Consider the following 20,549-nt stretch of genomic DNA (forward strand, 5'->3'; position numbering starts at 1 on the left):
AAGTAGGGAAGTAAGTTTACTTTATAAAATTTATAAAGCAGAGTTACAGCAAGTTAAAGCATATAATAATAATTACTTACCAAGTACTGTATGTCGGATTTTTGCTAAGTTTGGCAGAATAAATCTTTATAAAACAACTTACTATAGTTAAATCTGTCTTTTTATTTATACTTTGGTTGCTCTGCTACCGCCCACCATGAAAGCTGGAATGCCCACTAGTGCGGTAGGGACCAGGTTGACGACCACTGATCTAGATCAAGTTCAGAACGATTCCTCCAGCAACAGAGTTTAGTCTGAAATGAAAGGGGAAATGACCAGAGTCCAAGGATTCCAACCAGGACAGAGCCTATGTGAGTCTGGACATGAGAATGCACATGGCTCAGATGGGTGCAAAGGCATTTTGAAGCAAAAATGATCAGCTTTTCACAGCTGCCTGGAGAGGCAGGGTTGAAGGTAAGGACAGGAGTTAGGAATTGATCAGGGAGAGGTTAAAAACTCTATTATGTGTTGAGCTTGCGGAGACCAGACTGTGAGTTTATTGTTGCGAGCTGCTGGTGGGAGCAGTAAGGGTAGATGAGCTTCTTAAGATGGAATGAAGCAAGAAGGGAGACTTGGAAGGATTTTTTAAAAATTATTGGGAACACTTAATCTTGTAGTTTTACTTTTGCTTTCGTATGAATCAAGAGTAAATGTGAAGAAACATGAAGTCTGTGTCCATCTGATAGACATATTTCACCAGTATTGTATCACAATGGGTCTGTGTGATGTTCCCTTTCATGTCTTGTTGTGGTTTGGTGGTGAGTCCTGCTGTCCTGTTAACCAGGTGAATTAATCCCTTGTGCATGTGTGCAGTTGCAGTAGGTCTTCAGCTCCCTACTTGTTACATTTTATTTGAGCTTGCTGGTTGACTAGACAATTATTCATAGATTCAACTTCCAGTGTCAATAGTTACCATCTTTTGTGTGTGTGGATGTCATTATCTCTTGCTTTTGCATGAGCTTCTGGGCGATGATGTGAAGGGGCAGTGAGTATCTGCAGGGGATTACAGGAGTTATATGAAGAGGATGGGATAAGGCTGAAGGAATTGGCCGCTTGCCTCTAAGGCAAGAGGATAACAATTTTGCATGGACCACTATCATTGTCATAGATACAGAACAAATGAAGCATTTCCATGGCAGCGGGAGGTTGTATTTCCTGATTTGCTTTTTCTAAGACCCATTTCTTTGTAAATGTACAGAAGAACTCTTGAAATGCCTTTTAATAGGTACCCATCAGTCATAAAAGGGGATGTTCTTTTAAATGGGATGTAGGACAACAGAATGAAACATATTGCTGTAGAGCAGTGTTTTTCAACTGCTGGTCTTCCAGACATTTTGTGCTAGTCACCAAAAGAGTTAAGCACCCTGATTATAGACTGTAATCTTCATACAGCATCAGGTTGAAAAGCACTGTGATAGAGGTTCACTTGTAATAGTTCTCTGTGGGAGTACAGAAGTTGTTGACCTGCTGCTGGTGGACCAGTGGTTTTATCTTCAAAGAAAGTAAATAGATGGTAGGTGAGTATGTGTTAGACTCCAGGCTTACACGCAAGACCTGCCGTAACCAACATTGTTTGTTCTGTTGGGTGTGTTTGTTGCCTGAATGTGAAGAGGAGTCCTTCTTCACATTCAGGAATGCAACCTTGTCTCAGTTTCTGAGAGCACCTGCCACGCTCCAAGCTTGAGGAGATTTGCAAGGTGCTGCTGCCTAATTGCTTCCTAACGAATAGTAGGCTGGTGTTGGTGGGCACTCGAGTCATGCGGATGGCATTCGGATTTGCCAGTCCCCAGAATGCAGAAGAGGGGCCCAGGTGTAACACCTGCCACATCGGGAGACCTGTGATACTCTTGTCCTGCGTGTTGTGCTCCCCCTGCCCCTCTTTCGCCCTTCTCTGACTTAGAGGGTGCCTGAGGAGTGTGGGCACCGTTCTTGAGATTGGAGTATGCTCTCTGCCCGTAGGCAAAGAGAAGGTGGGCACAGTTGGGAATGAGGCAGGGCTCTTCCTTTCCTGCCATGCCTCATTTTCCACAGAGTAAAACCCAGAGACACATTATCTTCACTTTTTTTGGTTTCTGACTTTGAAGAATGTTTAAGTGGTAAAATAGATTTTCTAACAAGAGGAGCTTGCGTGAGGGCACAGTTGTTTGGACGAGCACTGTTGACCATTGTCACACAGGACAGTGGGAGCAAGCTGCTCTCTCCTCTTCTGGGACGGTGCATTTCCCACTTTGTCTGCAGTGGATGCTGAGTTGTGTCAGGAAATTTAGTAACATCTGCATCCTCACTGAAATGTGAGGAAAGAACTTCGCAGAAAACAAAATATGGAAAACTTAACCCTATTACTGGGACAGCTTGGGCCAGAAACCCTAATTGGGCTGTGTGCATCCAGGAGAACAGTTTTATTAAGTATAAATTTGAAAACACTAGAAACCAAACTGCCAGTGGTATCCCACTTCGTCTTCTTTCTCCCCCAAACTTGAAGGTGAGTGAAGCAGCAGGGGTTCCCTGTGGAGCAGGAGCCTGGAGTGAGCATGCCCTCCAGCTCACCTGGCCTGGCCCTGCAGTGGTGCCCGCCCTGCATTGGTGCCTGATAGGGCCTGTCTCTGACAGCCCTCACCTTCCTGCAGAGGAGCCCTGACCCCACCTGTCTCCTGCAAGGGCCTGGTGTCCCTGGGCAGATGCTCACTTTTAATCCACTGAGCATCCTAATGGAAATGGATTTGTTTATTAAAATACATAATCTGAAATGATATGGACAGCATCATGCGTGCTTTTACCCTTAGGCTTACACTGAAGGGTTACAGTAACAACGCCCCCAGCAACTTCTATTTCATTAGCTCTTCAGAGTTTCCAAAATACTCTTACATACACAGAACCTCAAATGATCCTAACAATGGAGCCCTTAGGGGAAGCAATCACTATTTGGCAACAAAACAACATGATCAAAACACTGCTCGGTGGGTATTTATGCTAGAAGTTGATATTTGAAACAGCTAAGTTTTTGAAAAATTCTCATAATTGGTTATTTTTTCCCAGTAGGATAAGTGAAGTAGACCTGAGGAATTAATACGTTTGTATTATGAACTTGGCCTTGCTTTTTCCTCAACGTTGTTGTGGTGAGTGTTCGTCATCCTTTGCAGAGAACTTGGTGAAAGTTCATTGCTCTCATAGCCAAGTATTGTATATTCTTCAGATGCTTTTCTACACTTATGAAAAATGGAACGGATAGCAGAGACCATTGTTCCTTTGTACACTCATCTCGTCCTGAGCAGGAACATTTCTCAGAAGACTTTTGAACAACATGCCATTGGACTCCTAACTGGAATGATTTAATTGCTTTTGGATTCACACTGGGGGCATGTTGTGTAAGGGCCAGAAAGCAGTCATTTGGACTGAGTTTGCCACGTTTCTTCTGCTCAGGTGTGTGCAGGCCCTCTGTGTTGAGGTGGTGGAGGGTGGGTGTTCAGGCGGGCCCAGGGTCCCACCATCACTGTGCGTACTGAGGGTGCGCTCTCCAGCTGAGAAAAGCTTTCTTCCATTGACATCTTTATGGAATATTCTCCTCACCTTTCTTTTTAATTAAAAAAAATTATTTTTATTTATTGACTTTAGTGAGAGAGGGAGAGGCAGAGACAGGAAGAACATCGATATGTCCAGTATGTGCCCTGACTGGGGATCAAACTGATGACCTCTGCATATCAGGAGGACGCTCTAACCAACTGAGCTATCCAGCCAGGGCTCCTCTTGACCTTTCTTTAACCTCTGGCAGGTCCTTCTCTTCACCACACACCCCCTTTGGGGCAAATGAACATTTTAAATAGTAGAATATGAGTTTTTTGTTTTGTTTTACTTTTTTTTATAAGAGCTTATTTAAGCCAAAATGAGGACATATGTCTGAGAGCAAGATCTCAGATGTTCCTGGGAGCTTGTTTTCTAAGAGCAGCAGTGTGTGGTGAGCCAGGCTATCAAGTATTTTCTCCTGACCATCCCCCACTTCATACTGAGCCACTTGGCCTAGTGGCTGAGCACATGGTGCTGGCTGCCAGCTTCCCCGTGTGGCTGTGGCCTGGGGCAAGCTTTCTCTATTTTAACTTTCTTACTTTTAAAGAAGAGATAATATGGGCCTTTTTCGTAGGTTTGTATGAGAGCTAAATGAGTTAATGTGTGTCCAGCCACGGCTGGTTCGAATTGCCTTGTTGGCTATTATTATTAACACCACATGTAATTAAAAAGATCTGGAAGCCTAGAATAACCTTGCAGTTGGTACAAGAATCCTGGAAGGTTAGTCTTTCTGAATGAATGCCTGGCACACAGTGAGGGCTGGCTGAGAGTTAACTGTTGCACTGTGTTGACCCTACAAGAACAAGCTACGTCATGTGTATAGAAGAAGGTCCCTAGTAACGCCTGTCCATCGGTATGCTCCACCTGTCCCCGTTCCACTCATTTTCCATAGCGTTTGTTCCAGTGATCCATGCGGAGCTTCGGGACAGGCGATGGACACATATGCACACACACGCACAGGCAGTAATCCAGCGCCCCTCACATCAGTGTGTGGATGTCTCTGGCTGGGAACGTTAGAGTTTTCCTCTCTTCTGTGGTGAGATACTGGTGAAGATTTCAGTGAGGAACTAAGCAATGGGCCCCTGGTGGTGGAAGAGACAGACGCTCCTGGCTCAGATATGTCTTCCTAACCAGGCGCCATGAGACCAGGTTGTCACTCTCTTTAAGCCACGTTCCCTGTTTGTAAAGTGCTGATAACACCAGCTTTTATAGTTAGAGTTAGGGAGGGAGAATGGGCAGTGACCACCAATGGCTGTGGCATTTTATTTTGAGATGATGAAAATGTTTTAACTTTACAGTATGGTAATGGTTGGACAGCTCTGTGAATATGCAGAAATCCATTCGGTGGCACACTTTAAATGGGCAAATTACATGATATGTGCTTTATAGCTTATCGGAGAGAAACAGGGATCTGTTAGGACTAAATGAGTGACAGACGCACAGTGCCCGACTCTTGGTTAGTTCCTAGGGCGTGGGGGCTGGCCACTGTCCTATTACTGGGCTCATGCCTCTGGTTCTTTCTTCTGAAGAACTGTGATACTGCAGTCGGGAAGGAATTAATATCGTGTTAGACTCCTAGAGCCTTTATTGAATTTTGTTGTCCGTAGTTGGCTGGGATATGTCTATATCATGCACATTGTAAATTGAATTACTGAGCTGTTCATCAAATTGCTCAATATTTAATATTTTCAGCTAAATTCACCTGGCTTGTCTTAAGAGAAACCTTGAGTCACTTGGGAAGTCACACTGTTTCCAGAGACTGTAAAATATGCATGTAAAAATTGTGGAAATAATTTGTTTCCTGGCCGAGGGTGGGAGGAGCTGTATGTAACACAGTAGGGACCCCTGATATTTATTTGGAGAACCTTGGAAACAGTCTTTATTACAATGCAGATATTTCTGTATTTTGTTTTTCTGTAAAATACTTTTATTCTGAAAATGACCAATTCTTGTATAATTGACTGTGTATATGGGGACCTTCCAACACATTTTTAAGGTGTCTCTCTCCCAGTGTGCTGTGAGTCCTTGTTCAGACCCAGAGGTGGGCCAGAATCACTTACTCTGATGGGATTGGCCTTTTAGACTTTATTGCCGTGAATACAGGGTTTTACGAAACCCCAAACTGCAGAACATTTTAGTCACTTGTATTTCAGAAGTCAGTGCATGCCCCCTTCCCAATATAACCCACAGCTCTGTGCTCTTTGCCTTATTTCTTGAGAATGATGAAGCATGAGCTCCCTCTGCCCACCATCCCCAGAGGCTGCTTGTCCAGATATTCATCTGCCCTGGCACTTAGGAGAATGCAAATACCTTAGAGCCAAATGACATGGGCACCAGCTACCAGTCTCATCCTTTTCTCAGCTCCTTTTGGGGCCACATGGGCCAAGAAACCATTTTTCAGTGACAAAAATCGTTCATCCTGATTTATGGTCTTTCTTTTGCCCTGACTTTTATATTCTCGTGAAGGTCATATGCCCCCCCCCCTTTTTTAAATTTATTTTTTTTTAATTTTATTTATTCATTTTAGAAAGGAGAGAGAGAGAGAGAGAGGAGAGATACAGAGAGAGAAGGCGGGAGGAGCAGGAAGCATCAACTCCCATATGTGCCTTGACCAGGCAAGCCTAGGGTTTCAAACCGGCTACCTCAGCATTTCCAGGTCGACACTTTATCCACTGCACCACCACAGGTCAGGCTCATATGCCCTTTTAAACTTTAGTATCAGATGTTATTAGGAACATATGTAAGAAACATGGCTGAATGGCAAATCTGCCCAACTCTGGTGATTATTTTACACCATTGCACATAATGCATTCACAATTTTAGACCTGGGGTTAGTGGCAACCAAATTTTGATTAAAAAGAAAAACCATCCTATGACTTACCAAATTTAAGAATTGTAAAGAATTTACAGAATTTTTACCATTGTAAAGAATTGTAAGAATTTTTTTACATAGAAAATTCAATGTGCTTTAAAAATCCTCTGTAATGGACTTCTTTCCTATTCTGTGTAACCAAAGAGCTAGGATTTCACTGTGTAGGAATTCCAGAGGGGTTTCCCAAGTACTAGCAAAATCAGGAGAACAAGCACATAGTGCCAGAGTCAGGCTACATGGAGTCGCTGTGAGTGTCGTCTTGCATTTTGGCTTGAAGTTGGTGCCCAGAGCGGACAAGCTGTGCTGTAAGAACACGAGGTGGCTTCTGCTGCCTGAAAGCGGCCCTCGCTACTTCCCTGGTTTTACTGGTTAGAGAGCTGTTTTCGCCCAGGGCCACAGCACTCACATCCTCTGGAACTGCTGGCTCAGGTTGGCAGGCATTCCATTGTTTGCAGACAGTAGTGACTCAAAGTTGAACTGGCTGCAGGGTGCAAGTGTGGCTTTTGTACAGTAACAAGGATTTAATGCCAGCCAACTGATGGAGTCTGTCTTCCTCAAATCGGGCCACCTTGTAATGCCACAAAGCTTGCATTTAAATAGTTGGCTCAAGATCAGAAACTTGGCAGGCTTCTCTTTTACTTTCTGTCATACATTCTTCTTTATTTACAATGATTCTCTTTTTGTCCCTTTGATTTGTGTTGGGGGTGGGACTGGGGGTGGGTCTCAAATTATGTAATTTTGTGTTAGTCCTTTGGGCCTTGTGTTTATTTTTTCCTCCTTGTCCTTTGAGTCTCTGCTAGCAGAAATCTCGGCCCAGCTTTCCGTAATGACTCTTGTCCACATTTCTCTTTCAAGGAGGTGAAGGCTTCAGAACCCTATCAGCTCAGATCAGACTCTGAGGCATCTCAGGATATCATAAAACTTCTGTCAGACACTCTTCTTCCCTAGTTATCTAATAAAAACATTAGGATTATCTCTTCATGTTCATATGAGGTACCTTCATTTGCACCAATAATTAGCAAGATTGGGGTGTCTAGCTGTGGGAAGGTTATGAAGATAGGCAGAAATGCATGTTCTGGTCTTGTCAGCTCTGTTTAAAGGGGATTACCTTTTTCAAAAGTGGGGCTTGCCCTGGCCGGATAGCTTGGTTGCTTAGAGCATCATCCCAAAGCAGATAGGGACAGACAGAGAGGAAAGGAGAGAGATGAGAAGCATCAGTTGTTCGTGGGGGCACCTTAATTATTCATTGATTGCTTTATATGTGCCTTGACCAGGGAGCTACAGCAGAAAGAGTGACCCCTTGCTCAAGCCAGCAACCTCAGGGTTTTGAACCTGGGTCCTTTGCATCCCGGTCTGATGCTCTACGCACTGTGCCACTGCCTGGTCAGGCACTGGTTCAGTCCTTGATTAGGGTACATACAGGAACAGCCCGATGTTCCTTTCTCTTTCTTTTCCCCTTTCTCTCTTGCTGAAATCAATAAATAAAAATTAAGAAAAAATAAAGTGGATCTTGTTTCCACCATTGCAAAAGGAGCTTTTAAAAAGACCAACCGTCTTTTATTTGTATAACTCCTTTCTTTGAATAACACAAAGCATTTTATACTCTTTTAAATACTTCAGCAATTCATGGAGGGCAGATCAGGGGAGGCAGCTGTTTTGTAGTTCAGGGAATTAAGGCACAGACGTGTTTGGTGATCTGGGAACTAGGGATTAAAACCTAGCTCTCCACGACTTTCCAAGAGGCTGTGTCTGCAGTGAGGGTTTTAAAGACCTGTGACCAGCCTTAACCAGCCTTATGGAATCTCTGTGAGCCAAGCTTGTGTAGGGAATATGACTGAGTGCAAACTCCCTGGAACTGTAAATGTGAGTTCCTCCTTGGACAGTGTGGCTTTCCGCTATTCAGATGATCGTGGGATTGCATTTAGATGTTTCTAAAGTAACTTCTCTTGCTCATTTTGTTTTCATTCTTTATTGGGAGCCAGTCTTATCTTCTCAGGCATGAAGTGACCCTAAATCAAAATGTCATCCTTTGGATCCTAAGGTTTTGGTTCCTGTAGTGTGAAAACTACTTGTCTGTAGGCCATTAACTTTCAGAGTAAACGTATGTGTATACAAATCAATACATTTGACTCTGTTCATTAATGTAAGAGCTATATGTATTTGGGGATAATACAATTTCCTAACATGGTTTACTGTTATAAATGCTTTATCCCCCTTGTCTGTTACAGAAAACTAGTCCAATTATTCCTTTAATTGGGGACAGTGTGCATAGACCTTCCATACATCTAACTTTCTTGGTCTTCCTGTCTATTATGTTTATAAGATTTAGTCTTTCCCTGTGATAGTGAACATTTTTTTTCATTTCCTCTTCTCTCCCCTTCTCAAGAATCTTACAAATGAAGACAAAAGATAATTACTTGGAGAGGTGAACTGGCAGGTTCCCACGACACTTAAAATTAATGAGCTGTTGAGGACAGAATATACCTTTCTCTGGTTCCACTGTGTTCACCCAGCCTCCCCCCCTTCCCGTTTAGCAGAGGATTTGACTTTTTGGCTCTGTTTGCCATTTGGGTATATTACTCCCAAAATAGCAAGATAAGATGGTCACAAAACGTAGATTTATCTGAAAACTATCTAACTGTTTAAATTCAAAGTTAATTTTACTCAGTTTTTAATTTTTGTGTTTTTCTGACGATCTGTTCAAAATAGTCTTTTAGTAGAAGGGGCAGCCCGTTTGGTTTATGATGTTAATGGTGCACGCTTCCCTGTCCCTTGTGGCTCTGCCTTCCTATCTGTCATCGTGGCTCCACAGTGGCATCTTTGATCAGCAGGGCTTTGCTTTCCAGAGCGTTTTTCTGTGGAGCTGACAGAATGCTAGTGGTGAGCAGCCCTCTTCTTTGGCATCAGGATAGAACTGAGCCTGTGCATTGTTTCAGGTGCAGATAATGCTGAGGAAGGACTTGTGTTTGTCATGCCTCCTTGCCCCCCTGCTCCCCACTGCCATCTCAGAAAGATGTTGCCGGATAACCACAGTGCTGCCGTTAATGATGTTCCTTGATGTTGTGATTTGCAGCTGGCCTTGCTCTTTGTCCATTTGGAATGTAGGGATGTAGGGCTGTGAGCACGTTTCTCTTCCTGTCAAGGTCCTGCTACATGTTTGGCCACTGACACCGTTGGGAGCAACGTGGTGATCTTGACAGGCGATGCTTCCCCAGTGTTTGCTTGCTGCCCTGCTGAAGCCTCTTTCTAGATGAGTGTGTCCTCCCAGACTCCTCACAGCAGCCCTCTGAGAGAGACAGTGGAGCAACTAAGGCTCAGAGAGGTAACCAGCTCAAGCCTATAGTTAGCAAGTGATTTCTGCAGATTCAAACTTAGGTCTTTGTCTCAGAGCCTGAGCAGTTGGGGGGTTGGCAGGTGTGGCGACCAGTACATGGCCCTTCAAAGCCTCTGGGAACCACAGCCAAATCAACCTTAGGAAAGACAACCTGCCCAGAAGGTTTGGGCTCTTAGTCTCAAGACCCCTTTCTACTCTTCATATTGAACAACCCTCAAAGGTTTTTATTAATGTGGATTGTATTTATTGATATTTATCATATTAAAATTACAACTGAGGAAATTTAAAAATATTTACTCATTTTAAAAAAACACACACCAGCCTGGCCAAGTGGTGGCACAGTCCTGGACCTGGGACACTGAGAACCCTGGTTTGAAACCCCAAGGTTACCAACTTTAGGCAGGCCCATCAGGCTTGAGCGCGGGCTCCACCAGCTTGAGCATCGGATCATAGACATGACCCCATGGTTGTTGGCTTGAGCCCAAAAGTCACTTGCTTGAAGCCCAAGGTTGCTGACTTGAGCTCAGTGGTCCTGCCTTGAGCAAGGGGTCACTGGCTCAGCTGGAGCCCCCTGGTCAAGGCGCGTATGAGAAGCAACTACGAGTTGATACTTCTCATTTCTCTCCCTTCCTGTCTGTCTCTGTCTCTCCCCATCACCCCGCTAAAACAAACAAAACACACACACAGCTCATTATATGTTAACACAAATAACTTTTTTTAATGAACGGTAACTCGAATCTAAAACCAAGAAATTATAGGTGAGGGGAGTTGCACTGTGTTACATTTTTGCAAATCTCTTTAAATGTCTATTTTAGTAGAAGACATATTAAGTAGATTCTTGTCTCCTACATCCAGTCTCACAATATTCAGTTTTGGTTGATGTATGTGAAAAAAATTAGCCACAGACAAATACGTAGCTGGAAAGGGGAGGAACCTTATAGATGCTTGCATTATTGCCTTCTTTGCCATCCCACCCATACTCAGTCAATGGTAGTGTCTTAACTGTCAGTTCATTACAGGATCCTGAACCAGTATCAGTGAACTTTTCGCACTGTTACATTAAAATCCATTGGTTTGCCTTCCACTTTGAGTGGACCTCTTACCCATGCATGATTTTGTAATGTCGTGTATTGATTTTTAAAAATAATAGTTCCCTGAATTAGGCATCTCTTCCAATGTCAGCCCCTTCCTCTTGTGGAACTGAAGAACCCCACACATCCACCAGCCTCATCAGAAAAGTCTTTACGTGTTGAGAGGCTGTCAGACTCATGATGGCAGGTATAGGGTTTTGAAAATTGTAATTTTTGTTTGAAATTGTGCATTCTGTCATTGGTAGCAGTAACTGTTAGTCATTTTCCTTGACGGGCTTACTTTATTCATTTTTGAGAAAATGGCTGACAAATAACTATATTGGTGGTTCTATCAAATAAAAATGGCATCCCATTACAAAGCAGTTAAACAGTCTTGCAGTTCCCTTTCCTAGACCTGTAGCTTTCATTGTATCACACTCAGTATGTGCACTCAAGGGTCAGAATTTAATAGTTAACACTTGGTACGGATTTATCATCTCTTTAGACAGAACTGGCTCTGTGTCTGAGCTGCTGGTGGAGAGAGCCCTGTAACCACTGTTGGAGCTTGGGGCCTCTGCCCTGGTCTGTGTTAAGGCACCAGCCATGTTGCACGCCTTTTGTTGTTGTTTTAAAGTTTTATTGTAATTCACATTATCATACATTTCCTGCATTTAAAATGTATATTAATTCAGTAGGTTTTAGTATATTCACAATGTTTTGCAACCCTCACCATGATCAACTTTAAAGCAAATAGCATCTTCCCCAAAAAACCTTGTGCTCATTAGCAGTTACTCCCATTTCCCCGACCTGCCGGTCCCTGGCCACCACCAGGCTACTTTCTGTTTCTATCTCTGGATTGATCTGCTCTGGCTAGTTCATATGAATTGGATCACACAACATTAGCTTCTTTTACAGTGGCTGTCCCAACCTGCATTTCCTCCAGCAGTGCATGACGGTTCCCTTTTCTTCTCATCTTTGCCAACACTTGTGATTTACTGGTGATAGCCAGTCTGAAAAGTGTGACGTGGTATCGTGTTGTGACCTTAATGTGTGATTAGTGATGTAGAGCATCTTTCCGTAAGTCTATTTGGACATCTCCCTGACCTCTTTGGGGAAGTGTCTATTTGGGTCCTTTGCCCATTTTTCAATTGAATTTTTCTTTTGTTGAGTTTTATATAAATTCCTTATAAACTTTTCATATTTACCCTTTGCGTAGTGAGTTTTCTTCATGCTTGCTGACCCCTTGTTTTTTTAAATGTAATTAGTTCCAATTAAAGTTTTATTAACTTAAAATCATGTTTGATAACCTATTTATGGAAACAAGAATAACATACATTTGCCTTCTTTTAATGTTGCCATACACATTTTTAAAATAAAAATTTTTGTACGGTCGTACTCTGGATGGTCAGGAGGCACGAGGACATACATGAACGTCCGTACTACTCAAAGGGTTAACCTCTTATCAGATGTATTATTGGTGAATGTATTCTCCCATTGAGTGGGTTGTCTTTTCATTTTGTTGATGGTTTCCTTTGCAGTGTAAAAACTTTTTTGTTTGATGTCCCATTTGTTTATTTTTTTATTACCCTGGGCTGAGGCGATATATCAAAAGAAAATATTGCTAGAAGAAATGTCCGAGTTTTTACTTGCTCTGTTTTCTTCCAGGATCCGTTATCTGGCTTTTTGAGCATAGCCATCCTAGCAGAGGTGAAGTGGTATCTCGTGTACTTTTGCTTTGCATTTGCCTGACAGCTCACTCACCTTTAGCCATCACTATTGTCGAAATATCAGCACAGTGATAAAGACAAATAATACCTTAGGATACTTAAGAAAACAGTTTTGACCAAGGGGATCCCCTGAAAGGGACTCTGGAACACCAACAAGTCACTCCTTAAGCCAGTAGAGATATGGGATGTGGTTTAGCATTGCATTTCTCTTTACATGGGCAGGCTCCTTCTCCATGACATGGCTATTGGGAAGCAATGGCTGGCAGCTGTGTTCAGGTAGGAGGAAGTGATGGGCCTGTTCCGTCAAGCCATCTGTCTGTGTGGAAGCCCTTCTCTGTCCTATACCTGAAGGGGGTCGGGGCAAGAAGAGGCCTTGCCAATCTGAGTATGTACTAATCTGAAACAGTCCTTTTCAATGGGGTGTAATAATTCTCTGCCAAATGTTAAGAACCTACTGAGTATATTATGTTAGATACTCCCATGTAGGAGCATCTGCCACCCCAGGATGCAGATGAGAAAACTGAGGGCTTGAATGCCTTGCTTAGTTGTTAAATAGCAGGGCTGGGAAGTGAACTGCTCATATCGTGTTAAGAAGAGGGAATAACCCCATAGAATTTTTTTTAACTGAACAATGATATGTCATTGCAGAACTGGTACTTCTTTAATAGCAGGCTGCACCTGGACACATACATCTTCGTGGCAGTAACAGCACGGCGAGTACGGAATAGCTGAGGTTTAAAAAAATAAAAAACTAATTGTGCCATGTGTCAATGAGGGAGCTGTGTTCACTGCTTTAGAATATCGATGGACAGTCAGGAATTGCCTGAATTCATGTTCTTTGGCTTGATTTTTAATCACATTAAAATATGACTTCTGGCCCTGGCCGGTTGGCTCAGCGGTAGAGCGTCGGCCTGGCGTGCGGGGGACCCGGGTTCGATTCCCGGCCAGGGCACACAGGAGAAGCGCCCATTTGCTTCTCCACCCCCACCCCCTTCCTCTCTGTCTCTCTCTTCCCCTCCCGCAGCCAGGGCTCCATTGGAGCAAAGATGGCCCGGGCGCTGGGGATGGCTCCTTGGCCTCTGCCCCAGGCGCTAGAGTGGCTCTGGTCACGGCAGAGCAACGCCCCGGAGGGGCAGAGCATTGCCCCCTGGTGGGCAGAGCGCCGCCCCTGGTGGGCGTGCCTGGTGGATCCCGGTCAGGCGCATGCGGGAGTCTGTCTGACTGTCTCTCCCCGTTTCCAGCTTCAGAAAAATACAAATATATATATATATATATATATAAAACTTCTTACAGATTTTGCTTTTAATTTGTCTTGAAAGCAGGCACAGATACTACAGCTTGGGGGTGACTGATGGCTTCTGTGAGCAGTAACTTACACTTTGAAACTCTCCATTTGTTTCTGTAACTGAGAGTGTCCAATGGAACGTTACACAACACAGGATCACAGACCACATTTCATGTGCTGTGGTCTTTACTCCAGCACTGAAATTCTAGTTAGACCGTGTAGTCGCTTGGGTCTAACTAGGAGGTGCTAGGAGGAGCTTCAGAGCTCGAGGTCCACTTCCCGTCCATGGAAATGTACATCTCTGCTGTGTACCTTATAGAAAGTCGTAACAACTGGACTAAAGAAGTAGATCTAAGCAATTGAACCCAAAAACAATTATGAAGAGACTTAAGAGAATATTTCACCATTTGAAAATATGAGAGGACTTTCCAGGTATAAAAAAACAAGGAACAAAACCTTGAGAAAATGGGCTATCAGATTCTGTACAGGAGACAAAAGCAAATGATAAGAGGACAATATCTGCAATATATAAGGCATAAGTTAGTTTAAAGGGAGGGGAGAGAGTGTGTTGAAGGAACTGTGGATACTGGTCTGGAGCAGAGTGTCCTTGAAGGGCAGAAAGGGTGTGGTGGAGCTCCTCAAAGGCCAGATGGGAGTCCAGAGGGTTGACTTCTGCTTCTTCGAGTCAGCAGGAAGAGGATTCAGCTCAAAGGAGGAACCATTTTTCTCTTTGCAGTTGCCTGGTCAAGTAGCAAGTACCACCTGGAATTTGCACTTTCCTGGTCCTCACTGCAGGGAGAGAAAGACATGGCCTGGAGCCCGGGTTCCAGGTGTTGGGATAGACACGGTGACCTTTTAAGGCTTTCTCTGTCGAGAAATGCACCAGGAGCTCCTGGCGTGGCTCTGCCTGGAGCTGTGGGGTAGAGCCGACCAGGCACAGGGCGGCCTGCCTCCTCTGCCTGCTGGGTGGTGTGAGGGGTGGGGGAGACCTAGGAATGGGAGGGGAACAGATGGGAAAGGCTCCTGGATTCTTGGAGAGCGGCCGAAACTGCTGGGTTTGCCTGGGTTTCCTGGTGCTCACTAGAAAGCAGAGAAAAGTGAAGCAGGTCACTGAAGTGCGCTGTGAAAACCTTGAGCGTCCATGTTCCCATCTGACCTCCTAAGGGGGTGGGTCCTGTGCCCATTGGAACTGGACACTGAGTGCCCCTGGGGGTCAGGGCAGGGAGGGTGGGCATGTGCTGGTGACGTACAACACGGCCTGGGCGGGGCACTCCTCTTCTCCGTGCCTCTGACCTTCATCTGCGAAATGGGCATGACAGGGATGTTCTGCTCCTTTGCATTCTAAGGCTGAGTTCAGTTCTCGCTCCGCAGCTCGTGGTAAGCACGTCTGCGTGGTAGCTGTCACTGCTGTTATGCCTTCTGATAGAAGGGTGTTATGCCTTCTGATAGAAGGGGTCTGACTCGGAAGTTTCTGTGCCCTCTCCCTCCTCTGTGGTCACAGATGTGTCAGGTGAAGTAGCTGCGTCCCTGACCCATATCTGTCAGTGGCTCTTCAATCTCAAAATGTGTAATGTTTAGTCTGAGGATTTATCCTGTATCTTTACACACGAAGGGCTCCTGTTCTTGAAATGGTGTTGGTGTTAGTTTCTTCATAATTTCTCGTTTTGTTGAAGGCATTGGTATTCTGAAGGCTGCTACAATGTTTTGGTAGGGATTTTTAAAAATGAATTTTTCTGTCATTTCAGCCAAACAGACCTTAAGATATGCTTATAATTTTTCAGTTTACCTCTGTGTTCTGGTGCTGGTGTGCTTTGACTTAAGGCTGCTCTCATTAGTGTGAGGAGACTTCATGGACTGACTGTTGGCCTTCTCTTACTCTTTGTGACATCAGGAAGTTTAGGTCTCTGTCAGCATGCTCAGTATAGTAACTTGATTCTTCCCTTATTTCTTCCCAGTTTTCAATGGTTCCAGCAGGTCATCCCGGGAGAAAGAGCCTGTTCAAAAACACAAAAGCAAAGAGGTCACTCCCAGCAAGGAGAAGCACAGCGACCACCGGGCTGACAGCCGGAGGGAGCAGGCTCCAGCGAACCCGCCCCCCGCAGCCCCCTCCACGGGCTCCTCTGCCAGAGGGCCCACTGCTAACCACCACCACCCCCCTCTGCATCGGTCGGCTCAGGACTTAAGGAAACAGGTAAAGACCGGCCCCACCCACCATGACTGTAGTTTGGCCCAGAGGGTGACTGCCTGCCACATGCCACCATCCATGTCACCAAGTTAACTGAAGGGAAAATGTAAGTAGCAGCCTCAGGAAATCCATGTTTCAGGGACTCAAAAAGCAGGAAGCTGATGCTCAGAGGTGAGGTGGGGAGAGAGAAACATCACCTCTGCACAGGACTGTGAGGGCAATCACACAGGCCCTGTGGTGGATTTGTACTCGTCCCCAGGACGCTGCAGTCCTGTGATCTGTTATATTGCGGCATCCAAATGGCTAGGAAGGGGACTTCCTTGGGACCAGAGGAGTTTCAGAGTCCTGGGAGCCCATTATTGGTTCAGTCAAGAACGGGTAAGTTACACGTGAAACAGGCTTGCAGACTGCCTTGGCGGTCAGTGGACAAGCCTGGACTGTTTATCTGTGCATATTATATGACAAGTTACCATCTCTCCAGCTGGACTTCTGAACAGAGGCCGTGTTTCAGGCTCGGTCTATGGACTGGGGCACCACCACCTGTCTGCATGTGATGGGATGTGGAGAACGTGCGAGCATTGGCTCAGCCGAGCACAGTCCAGTCTGGCCGGGAGGGTCCGGACAGCACGTGCACGCTGCTCTCCTCTCTGGCTCTGTGGCCCACTGCCTCCCATTTCAGAATCAGATCAGAAAACGCAGATTCTGTTGGGAAAATCTAAGAACAGCCTCAGGGCTCAGCCATTGTTGCTATCAAGTGTTCACCGCCTTAGACAATTGATCTGTCAGGACCCTGGGAGGGAGATAGTAGGGATCAAGGCAGGTGCCTGGAGGCAATGCAGGGAAGGGCTGTCTTACCCAGTCAGGTGGCATCTCCTTGACCCATCTGCTCTCCATTTTAAAGTCAGTGAGCCCTGGGGATGGTAGGTGGCCTGGCACTGAGGATTTTATCACACAGAGTTAAAAATTTCCCCTGTAATAGAGAGATTGGATATGATGGCTTTGACGATTATTTTAGGGTGAGTTTTGGGTGCACTGAAAAAAGAGTCTGGCAGTATGCCAGATCGTGGTCAGTGTGGTGTTAAGATAGTGAAATTCCTCCTTTTGTTGAGTTATTCTTTACCTGTGGTTTTTATCACTCTTGATAATGTTAAACATATTTATTCAAGTTTTAAAGCCCAAGAGGACTATTTTCAGCTTAGCCTTTTATCTTGAGCTTGCTATTCTTCTCTGCTCTGAAAGGGTGGGCTGAAGCTCCCAACTCAATGGCTCCCTCTCGTGGGGAGTAAGAGCTGGACAATTGAATTTCTGGTTGAATTGAGGATGGTTTCTTTGACTAGAACAGGTTGCTGTTTGCCTGCGGTTACCTGCCACAGGTGACAGTGGGTGGTGGCAGGTCAAGAAAACCAGCTGCAGACACTCTACTTTCAGAATAGCCGGGTGAGAGTAGGGGAAGAAGGATGCAGTCAGAAATCCATACCAGAGCCAAGAGGGAGTCACTTGAAGACATGTGAAGGTAAAGTGTTTTTATTGCTATAAGCCACCTTTGTGTTCATTCTCCACTACATTAAAACGACCCCTCTCTCATGTGCTTGGTGTAAGCCCTCCCTCAGGGTGTGTAGCAGTGACACCAGACCCATGTAGTGAGCTGGCTGAATGTCCGTGTTTGGTTCTGTGTGATGAGGTGGGGGTAGGTGCAGGGGAAACAAAGCCTTCATCCATTCCTTTGCTTTCTTTGGTAACAGTTAAACATTGGACTCCTAGAAACAAGTACAAGGCCAAGGAATAGGCATCTGCGTGTTAACAAGGTGGGGCCTGGGGCCTGACCTGTGGTGGCGCAGTGGGATAAAGCGTCGACCTGGAACACTGAGGTCGCTGGTTCGAAACCTTGGGCTTGCCTGGTCAAGGCACATATGGGAGTTGATGCTTCCTGCTCCTCCCCCTTCTCTCTCTCTCTGTCTCTCTCTCTCACTCCTCTCTCTCTAAAAAAATCAATAAATAAAATATAAAAAAAAAACAACAAAAAAACAAGGTGGGGCCTGGGTTTCTGTTCTGTTTCTGCCTTTGGGACGCATGGTACAGCCAGTGGGCCACAGTGATGCCTGTGTTTGCTCATCAGCTGCATCATGGCCACTAGGGGTGGTCCCGAAACACGGCCTGCTGGGAGGGGGAACATGGTCAATGAAACCTTCTTGGTCTTCGTAATTTATTTTTCAGTTAAAGTTCATTGTTTTAAAGGGTTGTGGTGGCAACACATTTAGTTTTCAGGCTTGTTGTATGGACATGCTGCACAAGACCTGGCTGAGCAGTTTTGAAAATCACTGTTAGGACAGTGAGGCAGGAAATGGATAGAACAGAGTGGTTGGCTGTACCTTGTGGCAGTAAGCCAGTATTAAGGTTTACAGAAATATGTAAACAAGGTGATATTTTTGCCATTAAAGGTGGTGAAATACTTATATAGAATTACACCATGCAGCCTGACCAGGTGGTGGCACAGTGGATAGAGTGTCAGCCTGGGACACAGAGGACTCAGGTTCAAAATCGCAGGGTCACTAGCTTGAGCCCAAAGGTCGCTGGCTTGAGCAAGGGGTCACTCTGTCTGCTGTAGCCCCCGGTCAAGGCACATATGAGAAAGCAATCAATGAACAGCTAAGGTGTCGCAACGAAGAATAGATGCTTCTCATCTCCCTTCCTGTCTGTCCTTATCTGTCCCTCTCTCTGTCTCTGTTTCTCTTGCTTAAATAAAAAATTTCACCCCGCAGAAAATTGACCATCATGTAATCTAGCCAGTGGGAGCTCAGGTACCCTAAGGAGCTGAAATGAATGGACCCACGGGCCCTGCACTTCTTTTGAGGGATCTGAATCTGAGATATGGCACTGACTTCCCGTTTTCCACAGTGGACTGTGGGGGGAGGGAGGTTAGACTGTGGAATCAGGATTGTTTTTAGATTTACAGAGATTGTCATGGGTCCCAGGTTTGAGAAGCACTTACCCTAAACCTCTGCAAAGTGTGCTGATTGACAGCTGACCGTCTGCCGCCCAGAGGTGGCGCCCAGCACCGTGCAGGGCTGGCCTTTTCCACAGGCGATTCCTCATCTGAGAGAAGAGACTCTGGTGGGCTGGGGGGAGAGTTGGAGCAGGTGGAACGCTAAGTGGTTAAAGGAGGATGGAGGGCCTCTGGGGCTGAGCTTCCCTGTCAGGGAGTCGAAGCCCGCTCTGAAGACAGATCCCCAGGCCTTCTAGAGTCCTGACCGGGAGGGGGAGGGGGGTGTCTCTGAGCCACACCGGGTTTCACTGTTTGCTTTTGTTTTTCTAAATGGGTTGTTTTGTTTTTGGTCAATGGAAGGATTTGGAAGAATGATTTAAAAATTAGAGATATTTGCATTCCTCACCATAGCTCCTATTCCATATTAGTGGTACTTAAACCATGGGAAAATTTGTCTTTTACTTTACCCCTGGTGTTGTAAATTTGCTTTTAATTTATTATGGCCTGGTTCCTGTTTTCAATTTTCCATTCTTCAGACCCCTCTCTTTCCTACCTGACCCCATCAACCCTGCATCTTTGCAGGGTGGTCAGTGGAAGAGAGTCCAGGCTGTAATGCCTGGGCCTTCCCTTCGGCCCCAGCGGGGCCTGGCACCTCACTGAGTCCAGAAGTCCAGGCCAGCTCACCAGAAACCTGGTTCACTGAGCACCAGGGTTGGCTTATGGAACAGTCTCTTACCAAGAATGTAAGACTTTCATTGGACTGCATAAAATTGATGGCATGTAAGGACATACAGGCTTTTCTGTTTTCAGAACTTTCTGTTGATAGTTTGCTTCATCAAAGTGTGTGCCCCAGATCAGCCTCACATCACCTGGAACCTCACTACAGATACAGTCTCGGGCCATCCCACTCGGGGGCTGGTGGTGCAGTGAGGACAGCTGTGTTGGACACCTGTAGAAAAGTTTGGTTTTTGTTTGTTTGTTCCCCACTTAAGCAAATGTGACCATTCCTGGGCAAGGCCTGGGCACAGGGCAGAGGTTGGCTGAGACTGCCCAGTGCCCTGGGAACCTGTTCCATGTGGTCAGCAGCCCCACAGCCCAGGAAGCTGGAGGAAGGAGAGAAGAGAAGTGCTCCAGGTCTCAGTTGGCACTCTGGCACGACCACAGCTGGTCAGCCTTTCTGACTCGGAAGTGCTGACTCCCTCCCTCCACCCTGTGACCTCCTCCTCAGGGCTTCCTGGTGAGAAAAGAGAGCGGTTGTTTCTGGTCTGAGTGAGGTTCTCGGTAATTGTGTAATTTTCAGTCTGCCTCTTGGAGGTTGTGGTGCTTATGGGCCCCTTGGAGGCCCTGTATTTTTAATTCATGTTGCAAATAAGAAATCGATGCCCAAGTTGTTAAATGACATGCCAGAGGTCACAGAGAGACAGAGTTGTGACTCGGTGTCTACCCCAGCAGCAGTTACGGTATAGGGTGGGCCCTTCCTCGCTTTTTGGAAG

The 20,549-nt window shown here is 45.4% G+C and overlaps 1 protein-coding gene across 3 annotated transcripts in view; it reads left to right on the forward strand.

The window, feature by feature from the left end:
• JARID2 (jumonji and AT-rich interaction domain containing 2) overlaps window positions 1-20,549 on the forward strand; it is a 296,798-nt gene that overhangs the window by 248,585 nt on the left and 27,664 nt on the right. For all 3 annotated transcript variants that reach the window (XM_066377097.1, XM_066377099.1, XM_066377098.1), the window contains one exon: window positions 15,844-16,079. In XM_066377097.1, the coding sequence (XP_066233194.1) occupies window positions 15,844-16,079 (236 nt within the window). The remainder of the gene's footprint in view (window positions 1-15,843; window positions 16,080-20,549) is intronic.

This window comes from Saccopteryx leptura, chromosome 3 (assembly GCF_036850995.1).
Source record: "Saccopteryx leptura isolate mSacLep1 chromosome 3, mSacLep1_pri_phased_curated, whole genome shotgun sequence".
In the NCBI taxonomy this organism is placed as follows: Eukaryota; Metazoa; Chordata; class Mammalia; order Chiroptera; family Emballonuridae; genus Saccopteryx; species Saccopteryx leptura.